The 18520-nt window shown below is 40.1% G+C and overlaps 1 protein-coding gene across 1 annotated transcript in view; it reads right to left on the bottom strand.

Moving 5' to 3' along the window:
• Positions 1-18520, bottom strand: part of me1 (malic enzyme 1, NADP(+)-dependent, cytosolic) — an 82729-nt gene that overhangs the window by 41379 nt on the left and 22830 nt on the right. The window contains exons 2-3 of the mRNA XM_026183894.1: positions 14586-14719; positions 8879-9028 (exon numbers count right to left, since the gene is read on the bottom strand). Of these exons, the coding sequence (XP_026039679.1) occupies positions 8879-9028; positions 14586-14719 (284 nt within the window). The remainder of the gene's footprint in view (positions 1-8878; positions 9029-14585; positions 14720-18520) is intronic.

Below are 18520 nucleotides of genomic sequence, written 5' to 3'. Positions count from 1 at the left end.
CTTTCCCATGTGTGACGCTAAAGATTTCTATGTACCACCTCTAAGATACAACACCAGTCTGTTTACAGTGTATTCTCTATGTATTTTAACCCTTAACATTAAAAATCTTAAGTATAATTTTTAATTCAAGCTTATTTTAAAGCTGACTGCATTTTTCACTCTGAAGTGTGGCTGTGGAGATTCCTTGGACCATTTTCATTTTCAGAAAATAATATAGAAAATAGTAATGAAATAGATAAAGATACCCCACTCATTTCCACAAATCTAATCCGTCATGGGTTGGCTCTTGATAAGGTACTGCATTAGATAACACACCTGTTATTATACATTACACAACAGTGAGGCTTGTGCAAGCCAGCTGTGTAAATCAACTCTGCTGAGGTCTGGGCAACCCTCGTATACTAGCTTTGGACCCCTCCAACATCTATTTGGGCATCCAAGCAATACACACACATTTGAGTCTTGACAGGTATAATAAAGAAATGATATAGTTTTGTTTCAGTTTGCCGTCTGTCTGTTTATAGGAGCTCTGCGACAGCAGGCTTAGAGAAAACATAACATTGTTAAAACAGAGTGCTAAGTAAGAAGTGGAGGATGTGGGCAACAGTGAAAAATCGGGCTATCCCATAAGGCGTCGTATATAACTCGTCACCTTCTGCTGCTTTTCACTTTTATAGTTCCATCACGTTTTCTTAAAGAGATGACAGCTGCATCAACTTTGTTCTAGCTGGGCTGCATTTAGCCATTTGCGCAACTTCTTTGACTCACTGTCATCAGATTTATTATTGCATTTTTTTTCTCTCATCCCAAGGCTCTGTGAAATTCCCATTAAAGCTGTGAGAGAAGATCTGACCTTTCAGTTTGTGTGACATATGCTCAATACATTTTCTGCTGCATGCTGCTAAGGCACCACTGGGTATGCTTTAAAACTGCAAACCAGGCCGAGTGTGATTTACAAAGAGTATCAGATAAGTTTCATGGGGATGGTCAGCAAGTCGTGTTTTCCAGTGTGGGCTGGTGAAATATTACTACTCTGCGCCAAAATCTGAACTGTGGAGATGATGTGGGGGGGATAAATGCCAAACACAACTATGGTCTGTAATTTTTGTGTTTAGAAGAATAGGGACTTTTACTAATATGTCATTTGGCAGTTTCAGTAAGGTCGGACTGAAATTGATTTTTTTTATTCAGCTCCTTTGGAGCTGTGTGTACACTTCACTACTGATGAGCTAGGAACTGGCTGTCTTTTGATGGACATCATCAAAAGACTTCTTTCGGTGCTTTGCTACTGGAAACTGAATTTCCTGGAGGAACCCACCCGAGGGATTAATAAAGTTTCATCTAATCTAATCATCAGTAACACTTGCATTTACCTGCTATTTCAAATCAAAACGATTGCCTGCAAGACACCTGTACTGTGGTTCCTGTGTTTTTGGGAAAAGACACTGTTCATTTTAAACCAAGCCATCAAAATGTGATTGAAGTGCAGACTTTCAGCCTTAATTCAAGAGGTTTAACAAACGTATTGCATTAACTGTTTAGGAACATATAAACATATACACTGCATAGAGAATGTCACATCATATAGTAGAGCTAAAGAAAAATCATCACCTACTGTTATCTCCTGATCCATCCTGTCTCTGTCTGTGTTGAATATGGCACAGGTTTCAACACTATTCAAAATGCAGTTACTCATACTAGTTTGTGTCTAATATTAGCACTGTAAACACCAGCAGCCGTCAATGTCCACATAATTTTACTGAAGGTGGTTATGCATTGAGAGACTGAACTGAAAAACTGACCATATGTCAGTTTATTCTGATGCCATCTATATACATAGCAACGTGTAGAACAAAAAACTGCTGATGATTTTCAGACATATCACGATACACTGGCAGTAGTGTGTTGTTCTTTGGGTTTGTGTAATGTTGCTCAAAGCAGTTTCTGAGGTTTGAAATTTGGGCATTTTAAGCAGATTTTTTTTAAACAAAGTCAGAATCTGAAAAGCAGTGAGTTCAGACCGTGACTGGATGTAAACCAACAGAGAGTGTGAGACTATAGCCAAACTTGAGGTGAGACTTGGACAGAACTGGCCAGGCAGGCTGACAGCCATTAGCCAAACCAAACCCCAACTTAATATCACAATGATTTCATGGTCATTTCTTAAAGACACAGGACAGCAAGCATACTTTCTAAAAAAAGAAAAAAAGAAAAGAAAAGGCCAAATCCAACCACCTGGGTTTTCAGGCAGGCTACACTGCTCTCAGTCGTGGAACGTTATGGCAGTTTAAATTAGCAATGGTCCCTGATAATGCAGGTCAAAGACGATTCAGCCAGGTAGTCTTAGTCCAGTACACACAGTTATTCAAAAGATATATTTAGTCTGATTACTTTCCATGTTTACACAGTAAATTGTAACACTAAAGTGTATTTAAACTGTATATGAAATCATAAAAAGGGATAGTGCAGGAAAAAAGCAGTTAGGTCTGCTGTGTCCGAAAATTTCTTTGCTTTCACTGGCTTGAACATTTCCTTGGACATAAGCTCTATATTGTTATACAAAGTCCTCAAAGTCCAGAGTGGAATTATTTCCAAATGTTTGCCACTTTCTTCATGAGGTCAGTGTAATTCCAAACCATTTCTCTGCTCCCCACTTCTTCATTACTTCTCCCGATCAAACAAAGCATATTCTGAGTTCTCTCATGGTCTACCAAAAAGAAAAAAATGCAGTAAATAAATTCATCATTAAAAGTCTTGCAATCACTCAAAATCTTGAAAGAAATTCCCTTAGACTCACATATGTGGGGTAAGTGAAATTTCTTTTACTTGTGGTTCATCACGGTTCAGTAGTCCTGTGTGGATTAACAATTCAGAAGAAGAATGTAGTTCTTTTTTTTAATTTGTCCTGCATGCTTATCAATCTAAATGCACACGCTTGCAGTGTAACACTGTGTGTGGGCCTGAATAATGTGAAGTCACAGCTCAAAAGCCCATAATCTGCGATGTTGGAACACTTCATCATTCAGCACGTGTCCCTTTAGGGGCGGCTTTAAGTCTTCAGCTGATGCCTTTCATTATAACCTCCTGTAGCTCGACTTCTGACTTAATCAAAGAACAGCCACTCAAGACTTAGCTTGGGTCTGTTGAAGTGATGAAGTTTTTATTATAAAGAAAATGTATACACACAATTAGATTTAAAACACAAAGCATAATTAAGACACAAACCTCAGCTTTCAGGTTTACATTTTAATACTTTAAACCACTTCTGTCCCTGCTAACCTCATTCTGTCCAGTCATGGCAAAAACAATCTCTTGATCGAGAGCACAATGCAAAAGCACATGAGAAACTCAGAGATTTGGTGACACAACCAACTGTGGACAACTGTTAGTGATCGATAGGTTTACCTACAGAAATCTTTTACGATTTGTAAATCTTCTAGACAGATCTTTTTTAAGTTGAAATTCAGTGTGAGTGAGTTTGGGCTATCAAGGACTGATGAAAAGTGCAGTTACCTTCCAACTTAAGTCAAAATGAGAGTGTCAGAGGAAAAAGAAATGTGAAAAAAAAGAATAATTTCATTACAATAAACTCATTTTTACATTGTTCATTGAAAATAATAACACAATCCATCTTTGAAAGAGCTCAGTGAAAGGGCCTAAGGGCTAAATGTATAGGAAAAATAGTTTCTATATATAATATCACATGGTGCACACTGGTGCTAAGAAGAAAAAAAGGTTCTTCACCTTGCCTTCAAGAATGCCTCTTAGTTTTAAGAAAGCCTCCAGCTTCTGACAGATAAAACTATACAGATCTCCTCAAAGTGGAATCCACTCCATCTCCATCAGGATAATGGATTGGTTCGTATCGTTTATGACAAGCGCCCCTCGAAAAGGCACGGTTGGTAGTGGTAAAAGGGCCTATGAGGATTTTTTTTAGACACACCAAAGAGGTCACAGGAGCACTGGAAATGGCTCAGCTAGAGGTAATTATTTTCAAACTACACTTGGAATCATGTTTCTGCTGAAAAACATTTTCATTTATCACAAGTGGGCTCTTTCAACTGTCAAACAAAAGTACACAACCTATATTTATGGTGAGAACAGAAACAAACTTTGTGTGATGAAGACAGGCTAACATTATCTGCTAAACACTATCTGCTCACAAGCTTACAAACCAACAAAAGTAAGCAGAAGCACAAATCTTCTCATGATGTGAATGTATTCCTTTGTCCGACTGTCTCTCTCCTATCTTAAGATCAGTGAAAAAGGCCTTGGTTTGACAGTTAATAGTGTTCAACTTTGAGCCTCTGCTACAAGTCCTGGTGTCAGAGTGTTTAGTCCAAGAGGTAGATTAGCTGCTAATCAGATGAGACAAAGAGGGGTTCCTGCTTCCACACAGAAAGTCTTTATACCTGAATGCCAGTGATTAGAACCTAATCTGCTGCCAGGGTGGTCAGTATAGAAGACATTCGTGTACATATGCACTCACACACATGGATGCATGGTGACATCAGTAATCCATTATGAAGATTTCTCAAATTTCCTTTGAGTAAAAAGCAAAAACAGAAGCATGGATTTTTACACCAGATGTACCCAGAACAAATCTGAAACCTGACCTTATCCTTCAGGATCATAGAAAAAAACAAACAAACACCAAAATGACGGCCACGCGTCCTCAGCAGTAACACATAGCAAATTGTAAAGGTGGTGTAGTTCCTTACAGTCAAGTCCATGGAAAATGCTATTACTCATATTTGCTTGTGGTTTTTCAATATGACACAAAGGACGTGTTCATTAAACTAAGATGTCCACTTTTTGCTCCATAACATTACAGAGAAAAGACAAAACAGGAGAGGGGCTGGAGGAAAACAGGTGAAAGAAGAGTTTATTCAAAGGATCTTTAAAACAAGCACAGCCCATGTTACCATAAGTCTGTCCAGTGGATGGATAGTATGCTTTTGCAGCTTGTAGACTGGAAAAATCACCCTCGCAAATGATTTATGTTTGCCATTCACAAGACAGCAAGACAGCAACTAACCATAAACTGTCCCAGATCTGGTCTCCTGTCTTCAAAGGCAACAATATTGTAGCTCATTGTGCACAGTTGGAGTAATTTTGGTCATGCCATGGTCTTCGACCACTATTTTTACAAGTGTGACTCCAGGATTAGTTGCTTACAGCAATCATTATTATAAGTTCTGGCAAACCTTTTTCCCCTCTTGTTGACATAGTAATTCATCAGTGTTCATATTTAAATTTTATTTGATCTGCAAAGGGACATGTATCACCCAAGTTTCTCCAAAAGGCATCACTTCTCCTCAGCAGCAGCTTTTTTCAGGGTACTTATATGAACCACAGATTATATGAGATCATCATGCAATATAACCACCTGCAGCTGTTAAAATAAAAAAAAAAGAAGCTCACTGGGATAGCAAATGCTGTTCACTTATTTAACCTCTGCTGAAGGACTTCTATAAAACTACAGACATTAGTTTTATAGAAGTCCTTCAGTACTTCAAGTCTTTCAGTCAGCATGGGATTTAAAATGCAGCAATCTAGATATCATTGTTCTTTTCTCAGGCTATGTCAGTACAGAGCAGCAACCTGGCTGAAAATCCAAATCTCTTAGAGCCTCTTAAAGGCAGTCGGATTCGTCCCCGGTATATTCTGCTAACCGACCCACTGATGCGCACTCAAAGAGGCCAAGCTCCCAACCCCGGAGGCTCTGGCAGCACGTTCTGGCTCACTCTGCTCTGAGACAGAGGGAGTGTATAAAATGACTCCTCCAGGCAGCTCAGTGTGAGAAGAAGGCAAGCATGCTAGGAATATTTTCCAAATAGTTTTGCAAGGATGGGGAAACAGCAAGATGTTGGATAATGTTATGTGCCTGGGAGAATTTTGGTTTCCAAGCACCTTAAATGTACCAGAGGTAAGTGTTTAAAATAAAACTGTTTGGACACAATTTGGAAAACTGCGGTTTCACAGCTCATCCAAAGAATCCGAAGAGTTTGTATGAAACCAGGACTCAAAGCAAAATTCTCCCGCTGCTGCAGACCAGATTCCTGATAGCAGGGAATACTGGTAGATCCCCATTGCTACTTGGTATCTTTAAAATATACACTCCCCTTCTGACATCATTCTTTGATTTCTAAGGTTATTACTGTGTTTCAGTTTAGGTCAGTTCTGTTAGTACACTACATATGTAGCTATGTAGAATAAGACTTTTTGAAAGGTTAGTGTTGTCTTAGATTGAGTGAATGGGGTTATGTCAGTGAGGGTATCTGTGGTAATCTCCTGAATGAAGTTTGTGGAGTTACCCTTTGTAACTTTGGAGTAGCAGAAAGTAGCTGCTTCCAAGACATGATTGTAACACTTGTAACACATGACTATAACTGTTGTGGTAGCTACTGCAGCGTGATTATCAGCTGTACATGTTGTGCTTCTGACCACACATAAAACTAGACAGTTCTACAATAAAGGTGACAATTTAACACACATAACAATTCTAGGATAAATGTAATATGTGGTTTCAAGTGCAATCAGGCACTGTTAGCTAGGTAGCTTATATTGGCACAATCATTGGTGTAGACAACATATCTTCCTTTTACTTCCAACTGCACAGCCAAAATGGCGACCTTTGAAAGTGAGCAATGTACAGCATTTCATGTTCAGCAAATGACTATTATGAGTACTCAAACCAAGTACTTCTGGAGCACGTGTGGCTGTAGTTGACATTGAGGACACATCTCTCCATCGGACAAAGCATGTGTAAGTATGGAAGGAAGTAATGTAAGAGCAGCGTAAGTTTTACCATTCTATCAGGTTAACTGTCTAACTCCAGCTTCTTTGTTAAACTATTTTAGTAGTCACCTTTAGTTAACCCTGTTAGTTAGTTATCAGTGATATCAAACCCTAACCCTATGTTTTGGAGACAAGAAAGTCTCTTTTGGAAATATGCAAATGGTTTTTGTGTGTCACTTAGAATGATTGTATTTTCACCCATGATGGCCTAGACTTGGGATAACATTTTTTTCTAAATGTAGGTTCCTAAGATTAAGGTCATCATTGATGAAGATTCATGTATATTATGAAGGTTTATATTTTTTTACAGCTCCTGACAGTAGTTTACTAACAAAGAGTAGGTTTATATGTCTATATTTAGGATTACATAAATACTATTAATTCTTTCACCTTAAAGTGACCAGTTGATATCATTTATGACCCGAGGTCCATATTTACATGTGCCACTGTGATATTTTAAAATTGCCAAGCTGTTTCGTACCATGCATTTGTTAGTCTAATTCCAGACGTTTTCATAAGTCTTGTGATTGGACCATTGGTGTGATGGGGTTTTTTATGACTCAAGAATTATACATATGTTTTGTACATTACAGATTTGGATTTTATTGTAATTTTCTACTTCTAACTGTTGCCTTGTAATGTTTTGCAGTGACCATGGCTAACAGATAAAGAGCACAAGATTTGCAGCTGCAGAGAGGTAGCTACTTAATACCTAAATTAGCAACGATGAAAATAGTTCAACCGATGGAAAGGAGTCAATTAAGTGAATTTGTTTTGCCTTAAAAATGACTGAAATCATGGAAAACAGAACAGTTACAACATGTGTTGTAAGAATGGCTAGAGCTTTGATAAACACAAATAAAGCCATTGAGAAGCATTCCACTTGAAAATATAAACTGTCATAAATGACCCCACTCCTGTCATTTTAGTAGTTAAAATTGCTTGGTTGCTTGAGGCTGAACAGAGTCAATAATTATAATTCCAGTTAAGTGAGGTTAAGGGCCTGTGGAGGACAGTAAAATGGTGGCCTTTTTCAGTGGGAAGCAAACAGAGCACTTGTAACCACCTGAAAAAGGTTAAATGCAAGGAGAAGGATCCAAGAAAAACAGAACGAGAGTGAAAGCAGTATCAGCTCAATATCTAGTAGTAGCTGCTCAGGGAATTTATTTGTCAGATAGTGAGAGACTTGGACCAGATGAACCTAGGTGAAAGAAAACAGATACAATCAGAGAAATGTGTGTGCATGTGCGTGTGTGCGTTTACAGTAGAGAAGAAAGGGAAACCTGTGAATGTCTGTCTGCAAGGAGCAGAGATCCAGTCAAGGTAAATGCTGGACTGATTTCAACAGCTTACTGCGGTTTTGCCTCAAGCTGAGCAGTCCAACCAAACTACAACTTTAAGGCCTACCGCAACCTCCAAGTTTGTTTCAGATTTTATAGCATCAAAGAGTCCAGTTCCAACATAGCATACACATAGGTTAAGAGTCTTTGAGCTTCTGGTTTTGTTACAGTACAACCAGTCATTTGTTGGCACACATGCTTGAACATTTATATGGCTTTTAGCCTTGGGTGAAATAATGATCTACACAATTGATTAAATCCCAGATTGTGCTATTCAACAATATTATTGTTGCTGCCTGTCAACTTTTTTAGCATATTGTCTCTCCAGTGAATCTCTCATCCTTTTTGAACACCATAATCTATCTGCCATGTGCATTTAGATTGCATTTTGCCTTTATCCTTATACCATCAGTCTATGGTATGTTACTAGCTGACACCTGTGACCAAGCACTTCTTTTCAGTGGGACTCGGTGTGTAAAAGGGCAGCCTGAAGCAGTGAAATATAGATGCCACACAGCCAGCAGTAAGAAAAAGACAGAAAGAAATACTGGCTGATACTGAGCACAACAACCAGTACCATAAAACACTTAATAACTGAGTGTTAAAAGACCAACTGAGGGATAACAACATTGCCTGAAATAAGCTGATAATAAATGTAATGTTAAGTGGGTTTATTGGTTTAGGAATGTACCATTTCACAATATAAGAGGAAGAAAAACACTGTGAGAGTGACTCACCTAGGCCTTTGGAATATGAGGCTATACTGTTGGCAGGCCAGACCCACAGTGGGGGTGTAAATGATGGGCATAAACCTTTCGATGTCTGACAAGAGCACCCGATAGAAGAGCTTCTCGTTGTGGTCCTGGAGCCCCATTAGGAACACATATCTGGGAGTGACAGAGAAGAAAACAGAGCATGTTAATCTTAAGCATCTTGACAAATGGTAGCTGCTAACCTAAGCTTATTGAAGTCAGATGTTAAATCCTGGATGTTTGCGAGAGACTATCAAGGAGACTGAGGGATGAGAGAACACTGTGTTCACCTGGCTGCAACAGTGCACAAACCAGGGAGATTAAAGGAACTGAAGCTACTGAAAAAAAACGAGAAAGAAGGAAAAGAAGAGAAGTATTCCCCCTAAAACCTGATTTGTGAAGAAATTTTTTACTTGTGTTCCAAATGACTGAAACAAATAAAGAGAATAAAAAATAGTTCTCAGATAACCTACACAAGCTTTTGACTGTGATTATAGATTTACTGGGAACTGAAGGTTTGCATTTGAACCAAATTAAGCAGAGCATGCCTGAAAGGGCTCTACTCCTGATCACAGAAGTTTCCATGAAGTCAAGAGCACAAGGGTGCCTCTTGTTGAGATGATAAAAAGCATGCATGGCCTCTCTGCTATAGGTTAGGCCACAGCACCTGCACAATGCACGGTGCTGACAGCTGCTCTTGAAGAGATGTGTTTTCATATTGATTAACCCAAATATAACCATAGAACGGCTTGCTTTTGCAGTATCATATAATTAAAAAAAGTTTAATTAATGTAGCCTTCAATGTGTTATTTACTGAAGACTCAAAAACCGTATGTATCTGTTTCCTACAGTAAGAACCAAAGTGATGAAACCGTGTCCATGACACCTGAGCAAACATGATCTGCTGAGGAGAACCAAAAACTACAGGAAAAAAAGCTGCCCTTGAGGTTTTCTGGGGGTTTTTGCTCAATGGATTTGTTTCAGGCGAAATGACAGATTCAAAACTTCAAAACTCACAGTACTAAAAAAAGAGAGTGGAAAATGTTACTCTGGGGCTCTTTGTCTGGCCAGAGTGGCATGATGAAAGCTTGTCTCTGTTGCTGAAACACTAGAAAGAGAGTCTGTCTTTTTAAAGGGAAAAGGAAATGGTGACAAAACAGTTGTGAATGGTTTGTTCTAGTTTATACTAATGGCAATCTCTAGGGCTGAAAATGAAGAGAACTTGGAAGTGCCAAAAGCTGCAATTCCAGAAGAGCTGATTCCAACAGACTTTCACGTAAAAGCTCACAGATTTGCAACAGAAATTCCTCCATAAATAGTGACAGTTTCTGCAAAATGATTTCCTGCTTAGCAGACTGGTTGAAACATTGGCAACCTTTCACCAATCTCTTTGAGAATGATTGCAGTCAGTCCAATTTGACCTTGACTAACTGAAGACAGGTTGCTTCCCACCAGGTGACTTGCTTTATCGCCTTGCAATTTAAAGCAAGTCACCCACAGCCTGAGGGTGTTGCATGATGGGTGACCGGTTGGTACCCAGAGGTTACCAACTGCAATTCATTAATTGGCAGGTGTGCTGACACAGTCTATGGTCCACACTTAAAAGACACTGAAATGTTTTTATACTCATATAAATAGCCGTTAGTAATGTCATTTGCTGATAACATGTGAATATTTATTTTTACCTTCAAAAGCTGCTATGGAACAGTACAGAACCCACATCAGTGCCAGGGGGAAAAGTAGAGAGTAAATTATGGACTTGTAAAAAAGGAAATTAAAAGATTTCCTTTTAAAAGAAAATTTAAGCAATGGCTGAGATTAAAGCTATGTAAATTAGTTTTTAGAGTTACAGAAAATCATTCACACTCATCAGGTTTTTCAGTTTCATGCAAATAGCAGATAAGCTGTGTCAGATATATAAATTTCCCTCTGGAGTCAATAAAGTTATTATCATTATTATTATTATTATTCTTTTCTAGAAAGCTTTCTAGAAAGTGTCTAATTGGCTCCAGTTTTCATCAACACAAACCCACTGGCCCTGCAGTAAGAGCATACCTGGGTAGAAAAACACACAATGGAGCACTGTCAGTCATGGATGGGCCTCCCCAGAGCCCGGAGCTCGACATTATTAAAGCAGTGTTGGATCTTGACAGAGAACAGAACAAAAAGCAGCTAATGAAGAGTTTTAAATGTCCTTCAAGAAGCCCGGTGAACTATTCCTCAAGACTACTTAAAGAAATGACAAGAAAGCTGCCTCAGAGAGTTCAGGTGTTGAATAAAGTTCATGCAAAATATTGACTCTCAAGTTCTGCTTTTGCCTTATACACTGTATTTCCATGTACAGTGGGGCAAAAAAGTATTTAGTCAGCCACCGATTGTGCAAGTTCCCCCACCTAAAATGATGACAGAGGTCAGTAATTTGCACCAGAGGTACACTTCAACTGTGAGAGACAGAATGTGAAAAAAAAATCCATGAATCCACATGGTAGGATTTGTAAAGAATTTATTCGTAAATCAGGGTGGGAAATAAGTATTTGGTCAATAACAAAAATACAACTCAATACTTTGTAACATAACCTTTGTTGGCAATAACAGAGGTCAAACGTTTACTATAGGTCTTTACCAGGTTTGCACACACAGTAGCTGGTATTTTGGCCCATTCCTCCATGCAGATCTTCTGGAGAGCAGTCATGTTTTGGGGCTGTCGCCGAGCAACACGGACTTTCAACTCCCGCCACAGATTTTCTATGGGGTTGAGGTCTGGAGACTGGCTAGGCCACTCCAGGACTTTCAAATGCTTCTTACGGAGCCACTCCTTTGTTGCCCGGGCGGTGTGTTTTGGATCATTGTCATGTTGGAAGACCCAGCCTCGTTTCATCTTCAAAGTTCTCACTGATGGAAGGAGGTTTTGGCTCAAAATCTCACGATACATGGCCCCATTTATTCTGTCCTTAACACGGATCAGTCGTCCTGTCCCCTTGGCAGAAAAACAGCCCCATAGCATGATGTTTCCACCCCCATGCTTCACAGTAGGTATGGTGTTCTTGGGATGCAACTCAGTATTCTTCGTCCTCCAAACACGACGAGTTGAGTTTATACCAAAAAGTTCTACTTTGGTTTCATCTGACCACATGACATTCTCCCAATCCTCTGCTGTATCATCCATGTGCTCTCTGGCAAACTTCAGACGGGCCTGGACATGCACTGGCTTCAGCAGCGGAACACGTCTGGCACTGCGGGATTTGATTCCCTGCCGTTGTAGTGTGTTACTGATGGTGACCTTTGTTACTTTGGTCCCAGCTCTCTGCAGGTCATTCACCAGGTCCCCCCGTGTGGTTCTGGGATCTTTGCTCACCGTTCTCATGATCATTTTGACCCCACGAGATGAGATCTTGCGTGGAGCCCCAGATCGAGGGAGATTATCAGTGGTCTTGTATGTCTTCCATTTTCTGATGATTGCTCCCACAGTTGATTTTTTCACACCAAGCTGCTTGCCTATTGTAGATTCACTCTTCCCAGTCTGGTGCAGGTCTACAATACTTTTCCTGGTGTCCTTCGAAAGCTCTTTGGTCTTGGCCATGGCGGAGTTTGGAGTCTGACTGTTTGAGGCTGTGGACAGGTGTCTTTTATACAGATGATGGGTTCAAACAGGTGCCATTCATACAGGTAACGAGTGGGGGACAGAAAAGCTTCTTACAGAAGACGTTACAGGTCTGTGAGAGCCAGAGATTTTCCATGTTTGAGGTGACCAAATACTTATTTTCCACCCTAATTTACGAATAAATTCTTTACAAATCCTACCATGTGAATTCATGGATTTTCTTTTCACATTCTGTCTCTCACAGTTGAAGTGTACCTCTGGTGCAAATTACTGACCTCTGTCATCATTTTAGGTGGGGGAACTTGCACAATTGGTGGCTGACTAAATACTTTTTTGCCCCACTGTATGTTTCATTGTGTGTGGAATTTAAAGAGAGGCAAAAGTGAGATGGGATGATCACATTTGTTACTTTTCACAATATAATCCTTTCTTTCTTTGGTGGGCTGAGAGAAAAGTAAAAGATTTGAAAGTAAACTGGTCTTCATGAGTAAAATCAACAGAGATCCCGAAACACAAAGAAGGGCACGGCTGAGAAAAAAGGTGGAAACTGCGTCGACACGTAGCTTCAGTTGAGCACAATAATAGACATTTTACATTTTTCTTCAACATTTTAATGACTTCAATTGTGACTGTCAGTCATCAAACAGAACCACACAACTAGTTACGTCTCCATAGAAAATCCTAATAATTTCCTGTGGGGTGATATGGTTTGATCTGATGCTGGCAAATGTTAAGAAAAAATTCTTTATCCATTTTTAACCTTAAAAGGGAGCACACTCCCACACCCAGGAAACAGCAATATTTACAGTACACACTGCTTTATAAAGCAGTATCCCTGCTGACTTATTGGATGCATTGTTTCCTTTAAAGTCAACCTAGTGGGGCAGCTGACTTAGGACCTCATCTATCTCTTCCTTTATCTGTCTTAGCATGAGTGATCAACAAGCTCTGCTCAGCCTTGGCTCATTTTAAATCTATTAATGCCTTTTAACAACATCACTGGATGTGAAGTTCCCCTTCAGCTGTACCATTTTATGTCCTGCAGTATTGTGCTTGGCGAAGGCTTTGAACATCCATTTCCTGTGTTGACGGTGCAGTCACAGCAAGCATTCGAGTCGCTCCATCATCTCAAATGGCAAACGCATGTGCTCACAGTGCCGTTTCTCTTTTTTCAAAAAATTCAAAACCAAGACAAATTCCACACGTGGGATTAAAATAGTATGGGAAGATGACATTTTGAGTTATGCTCAATAAAAAAATGAATGACAACGTCTAGCGTTAAACACCAAAGAAGGATTCAGAGTCACAGGACAGACTGTATGTAAACACAGCATGCTCGAGCAACGACAGGCAAAAGCAGTCTGTGATCTACGAGAGCAAAACTCATAGTTTGGAAGATGCTCAAGTCCCGGAGAGATTGTAAATGACACCGATAGGGCATGGGAATGGCAATGTCAGGCTTGTAATAACTGATTTTATATGCTGACGCTGCACTGTTGCTATGGTGAGAAATGAGGAGGCTGTTAAGAAGCTATCTACAGTAATTCCTGCTGACCCTGAATCCTGTCTCACAAGCATTATAGTGACAGCTAACTAGAGCAAGGGGAAGCTTCACAAACACATATTATTCAGTGCGCTGCAGATAATTCAAAACAGTAAACCAGACGATGACTTTGACTGATCAAAGAGCTCGAACTGAAATGTTTGCAAATGGCACTTTCATTGCACAATGGTAACAGCATTGAGTCTAATGAAGCATGTAAAACTGTCTGCACTTTTCATTTGGACCACATGGAGGGTATGACAACAAGAAGATCTGGCAGGAGAGATGGGGAGAATAGCGTGCAGGTTTGTTAGGTAACATCTATGGGGTTAGGAGATGGATGTGGACTTTAGAGGGGTGGATCACTAATCCCTTCCGTGTCTTGAAGGCTTCCAGATGTGGAACTCTCTGCGTGCACTAGGAGGATTAGTTGAAATTCAACCCTTCATGGGCTGCTGATTCGAAGCTGATAGAAGGTAAGGTGGGTAAGTCATTGCAGCTTGACTGTGAAGAGATTTCCCATCTGTGTTAGACTGTGCCAGTCTCACCTGTCCAGATCATCTCTCTTCATGTCATAGTTCTTGAGCACTCGCAGCAGCTGCATGTCCTGACTGGCGAAGCAGGGAGGCAGCAGGCCGTGGATCCCCACCTGGAGACGCTCCTCCAGGGAGAAAGCCATGCCCTACAAACACACAGGCACAAAATAAACACACAATCAAAATCCACTGTCTGCCATCATAATAACACACACACATGACCTTCAGACTGGGCGAAACCACTGACTGAGTCCCAACTATCTGGTATAGTAAGCATACAGGAATGCAAAAGTCTGTTTTACTGAGCTCTTAGTATTTGACTCTCCGTTAATGGCAGGTAGGCATTTTTGGAATTTTCTAAATGAATCATAAGAACCATTTAGACACACACTCATGCATCAGTCTCAGTGCATCCCTATGTGTGAGCTTCATGTCTGACTCAGCTCCTCTGTCACTTTTCATTACCCTCAGCAACTTTTCCAATAACATTTACTTACCAGTCACTGTGCGTGTCTGTTACACTGTTACTGTTGACCCTAAACAGCAATACTGTGTATATAAAAACATTTTATGCCATGGTCTCTGTTTCTAGTTTTGGATTAAGATATTTAGCTATGATCCGTGATGGCTGTTCCTAATCCAAAAGAGAGCTCACTCTGGGGAACCTGTGTGTATGAGGCAGAGGCAGCTTTCTGCAGCACCGAAAAATTGAAATGGATTACATTTGAAACAGCAGATGAGTGTCGATCGATTGGTTCAACCTTAATTACTTTCTTTAAATGATAGAATTATTTGTGTTTTTCTGCATGTCCTGCAATTAAAGCAACACTAATCATCATGGTGTGTGTTGCAATACTGCTGTGAAATGTGAATAAATGAATATTTTATGGAACACATTCACCACTTATTTGTGTTAAGGTGGGTTAAACTTGTCCTCAGCTCCGGCTGACTGCTTGCTCTCAGACGGGCTCCTCACTCTCAGATATGCCGCTGCTAACTCACATTCTGGTGTGATGTCAACATTTACTGACAAAGCCACGTACATAACGGGGCTCAGGCTAATGACCTGTTTCAACTTTGACCTCTGCGTTGGCTTTTATCTTGTTCACCCCCTGACCTGAACTGGAATACTGGAAAAACATGCATAAGTGGAGCATACAAAGAAGAGACTGATCACACTCAGGAGAAGTAATGCATCTTAAAGTGACAGTAGAAAGAGGTGGGGTACTTTGGATACTTCAGCTCCTCTGAAAGGATGGCTGTCCCCAAAAAACCCATAACAAGCATCAAGCCCACGTTTAAGACTGGAACAGCTTTGACTATTCTCTGCAAGTGAGGCATGATACGTCGAGCATTTTCAATCCATAAAAGTGCAGCGACCTCAGAAACCTCAGCTTCAGCACGCCAGCTACTGTTGCTGACTAGTAAGACAGAAGCGAAGCCCGGCTGTAAACGTCCCTGTGCTGGTTTCCATCCCCGGGCCACCAACTATTTACATGCAACCCTGCCAAACCTCTGGCACATTTATGTTTCTGGTTATGTTAAAATGGTTCTGAAGTTGTTAAAAAAAAGGCACTTGATCACAGGACCCGCTGCTAAAGAAAAGCAGCAAAGCATGAGACACAGAATAATAAAATTCTGCAATTTTGACGTCACGTGAACCATCAGTGCTGACCACAGACACGCTTCAAATTAGCTTTGCATTATTTGAATAAAAAAGCAGATGGTTTCCAAACTGTTGGTTTTAGATTTAATCTAAATGATTCTGGGTAATGAGGCGAAAGAAACAAGCAAAGACACGCCTTTGCCCTTTTTGGCGGGAGATCTGAAAGAAAAGGATTTTGTGTTTTCTTAATTACCTACCAGCAAGCAGGAATTACTGTATGTAACTACATAAGTTAACAGCATGTAAACATGAAGTCTCATAAATCTGTTTTCTTTTTTTTAGTGACAGTACTAAATCTAAACTTGACTCAGGGAAAAACAAGGCATCAGTCATTTGAGATACTGAATTATGCACCCCAATCCGTCCGTCGTTAGCCGAGGCTCTGTGTAGCCTGTACTTAACGGACCTCAAAAGGACAGAAGCAGTTCTGAATTACAACCTTCCCCAATTATCAAAAGAGATTTTCTATTTTTCAGAGAGCCAGCTGTTCTCATCAGACTCTATGTGAGTTTGGAGCAGCAGTTGGACATGTCTGCAGCAGCAGACTATGCGAGAGTCTTAAAATACACACGGCAAAATGAGCTTAATATGAGCCTATAAAATCAGATTCCTCACAATGTTCCTCCATTAGCTGAGATTCACTGGCTGCAGCACACACTGGTGTCCTCTGGGGACTGGCTGCTTTAGACACAACTCACATTTGAACACTAAAGTTAAAAAACACTCAACACACACCCACATAAACAGACAAACGGGAGCCTTTAATTAGCCGAAACATGCTTTATTTGCGCTGGCTTACACTTCCTTTGGGAGAAATGGTTTTCTTGCACAGATTAACTGAGCAGATTTGCACACGTCTAGCTCTATAATTAGCCTGCCCAATTGTGCGCTTACGTCCTACTTTCACAGTGCTTTCACAGCTCTCAGACTCATTAGATTTCACTTTCACACTGTCAGATTGTATGTGCAGGAAGGGTTTTAAAACAGCATTTGCATGCTAACTGAGTGATGTTTTTGGCTGCTTAATGACTCAAATCAAACACGCCCAAAACTTGTCCTGACTGAGGACATTTCTGCTGTTGTTCATTTCAGGCTATTTACAATACGCATGTTCTATTTTTACCTCAGTTTACAACAGATACACATCAGTCATGAGACTGTACTTTAAAGAGCCAACATATTAGTGCACTTAAACCCAGCGACACCTATTTTTGGTACTTCTAAAGAACTTTTTTTACATGCTAAAGTAAGCTGATTGTTCCTTTAGTACGAGGAATGCTAACCACTGTGGACATTAATAAAGGATGCACTCCATTCCTGCATGCACTTTGTCGCGAAATCGATCAATGTAGAGCAGTGTCACAAACCACGGAGGCCCCAGAAAAGTGCAATCAAACATTGAGTTTATTAACAGCCTGGAGAAAACATCAACATATGTCTTTTGACCAAAATACATGTTGTGGACACTTATAAAGCAGTGGGGTATGATGCAGATTATATGGCAGCAATAAAAGAATTTCTGTATCTCCACAACTTCCAATGTTAGAAAGTAACAGAGCAGTTGTGCTTATAGTCTTGTGTTGAATCTGGTGCATGTATCTCCACTGAACTGCAGCTGTTGATGGCAGCCAGCAAGCTTATAATGGGCATACTTAATCCAGTTCAATTCATTTGAGTTTTATTTATATCACAGAGCCAAAAATAATACAGAGAAAAGCCCCAATAATGGAACAGCCACCTATGAGCCCGCACTTGGCAACAGTGGGAAGGAAAACTCCCTTTTAAAAGGAAGAAACCTGTAGCAGAACCAGGCTCAGGGAGGGATAGGATAAATGTTTGCCTTACTCTGCTCTGCTGCCTTGGTGAGCTTTGCAAAGCAGCACATGAACCAGTTGTCCACCTACTGGAAGACTACTTCAGCATGGTTCAGGCTGAAACAGCAGTTGAGACTGCCACATCTCGTCTAGTTCGCAGACAGGGAAACAAAAGACAGAGATATAATAGTGTGGAAGGAAACTTTGCAGTCAGATGTGCACGGCGTACTTTACTAAGGTGGATAATAAAATTAAATATAAAAAAGTAGGTCATCAAATATAATTTTCGCATAATGTCTTAATCTGTTCGCTTTAGGTCTCAGGGTCTAAAGAGAAAAGAACAGAAAAAGAAAAATACACCAGAAAAAAGCAAATATTGAATTTACACTGTACAATATATCACAGCTCTTGCCCATTGCCACGCTTCATTAAGAATAATTACCGACATGGTTCAGAGGCAACCAGTT

This window comes from Astatotilapia calliptera, chromosome 11, assembly GCF_900246225.1.
Source record: "Astatotilapia calliptera chromosome 11, fAstCal1.2, whole genome shotgun sequence".
NCBI classification, from domain to species: Eukaryota; Metazoa; Chordata; class Actinopteri; order Cichliformes; family Cichlidae; genus Astatotilapia; species Astatotilapia calliptera.
Note: the sequence above shows the minus strand (reverse complement) of the source record. Positions and strands in the feature narration are given on the sequence as shown.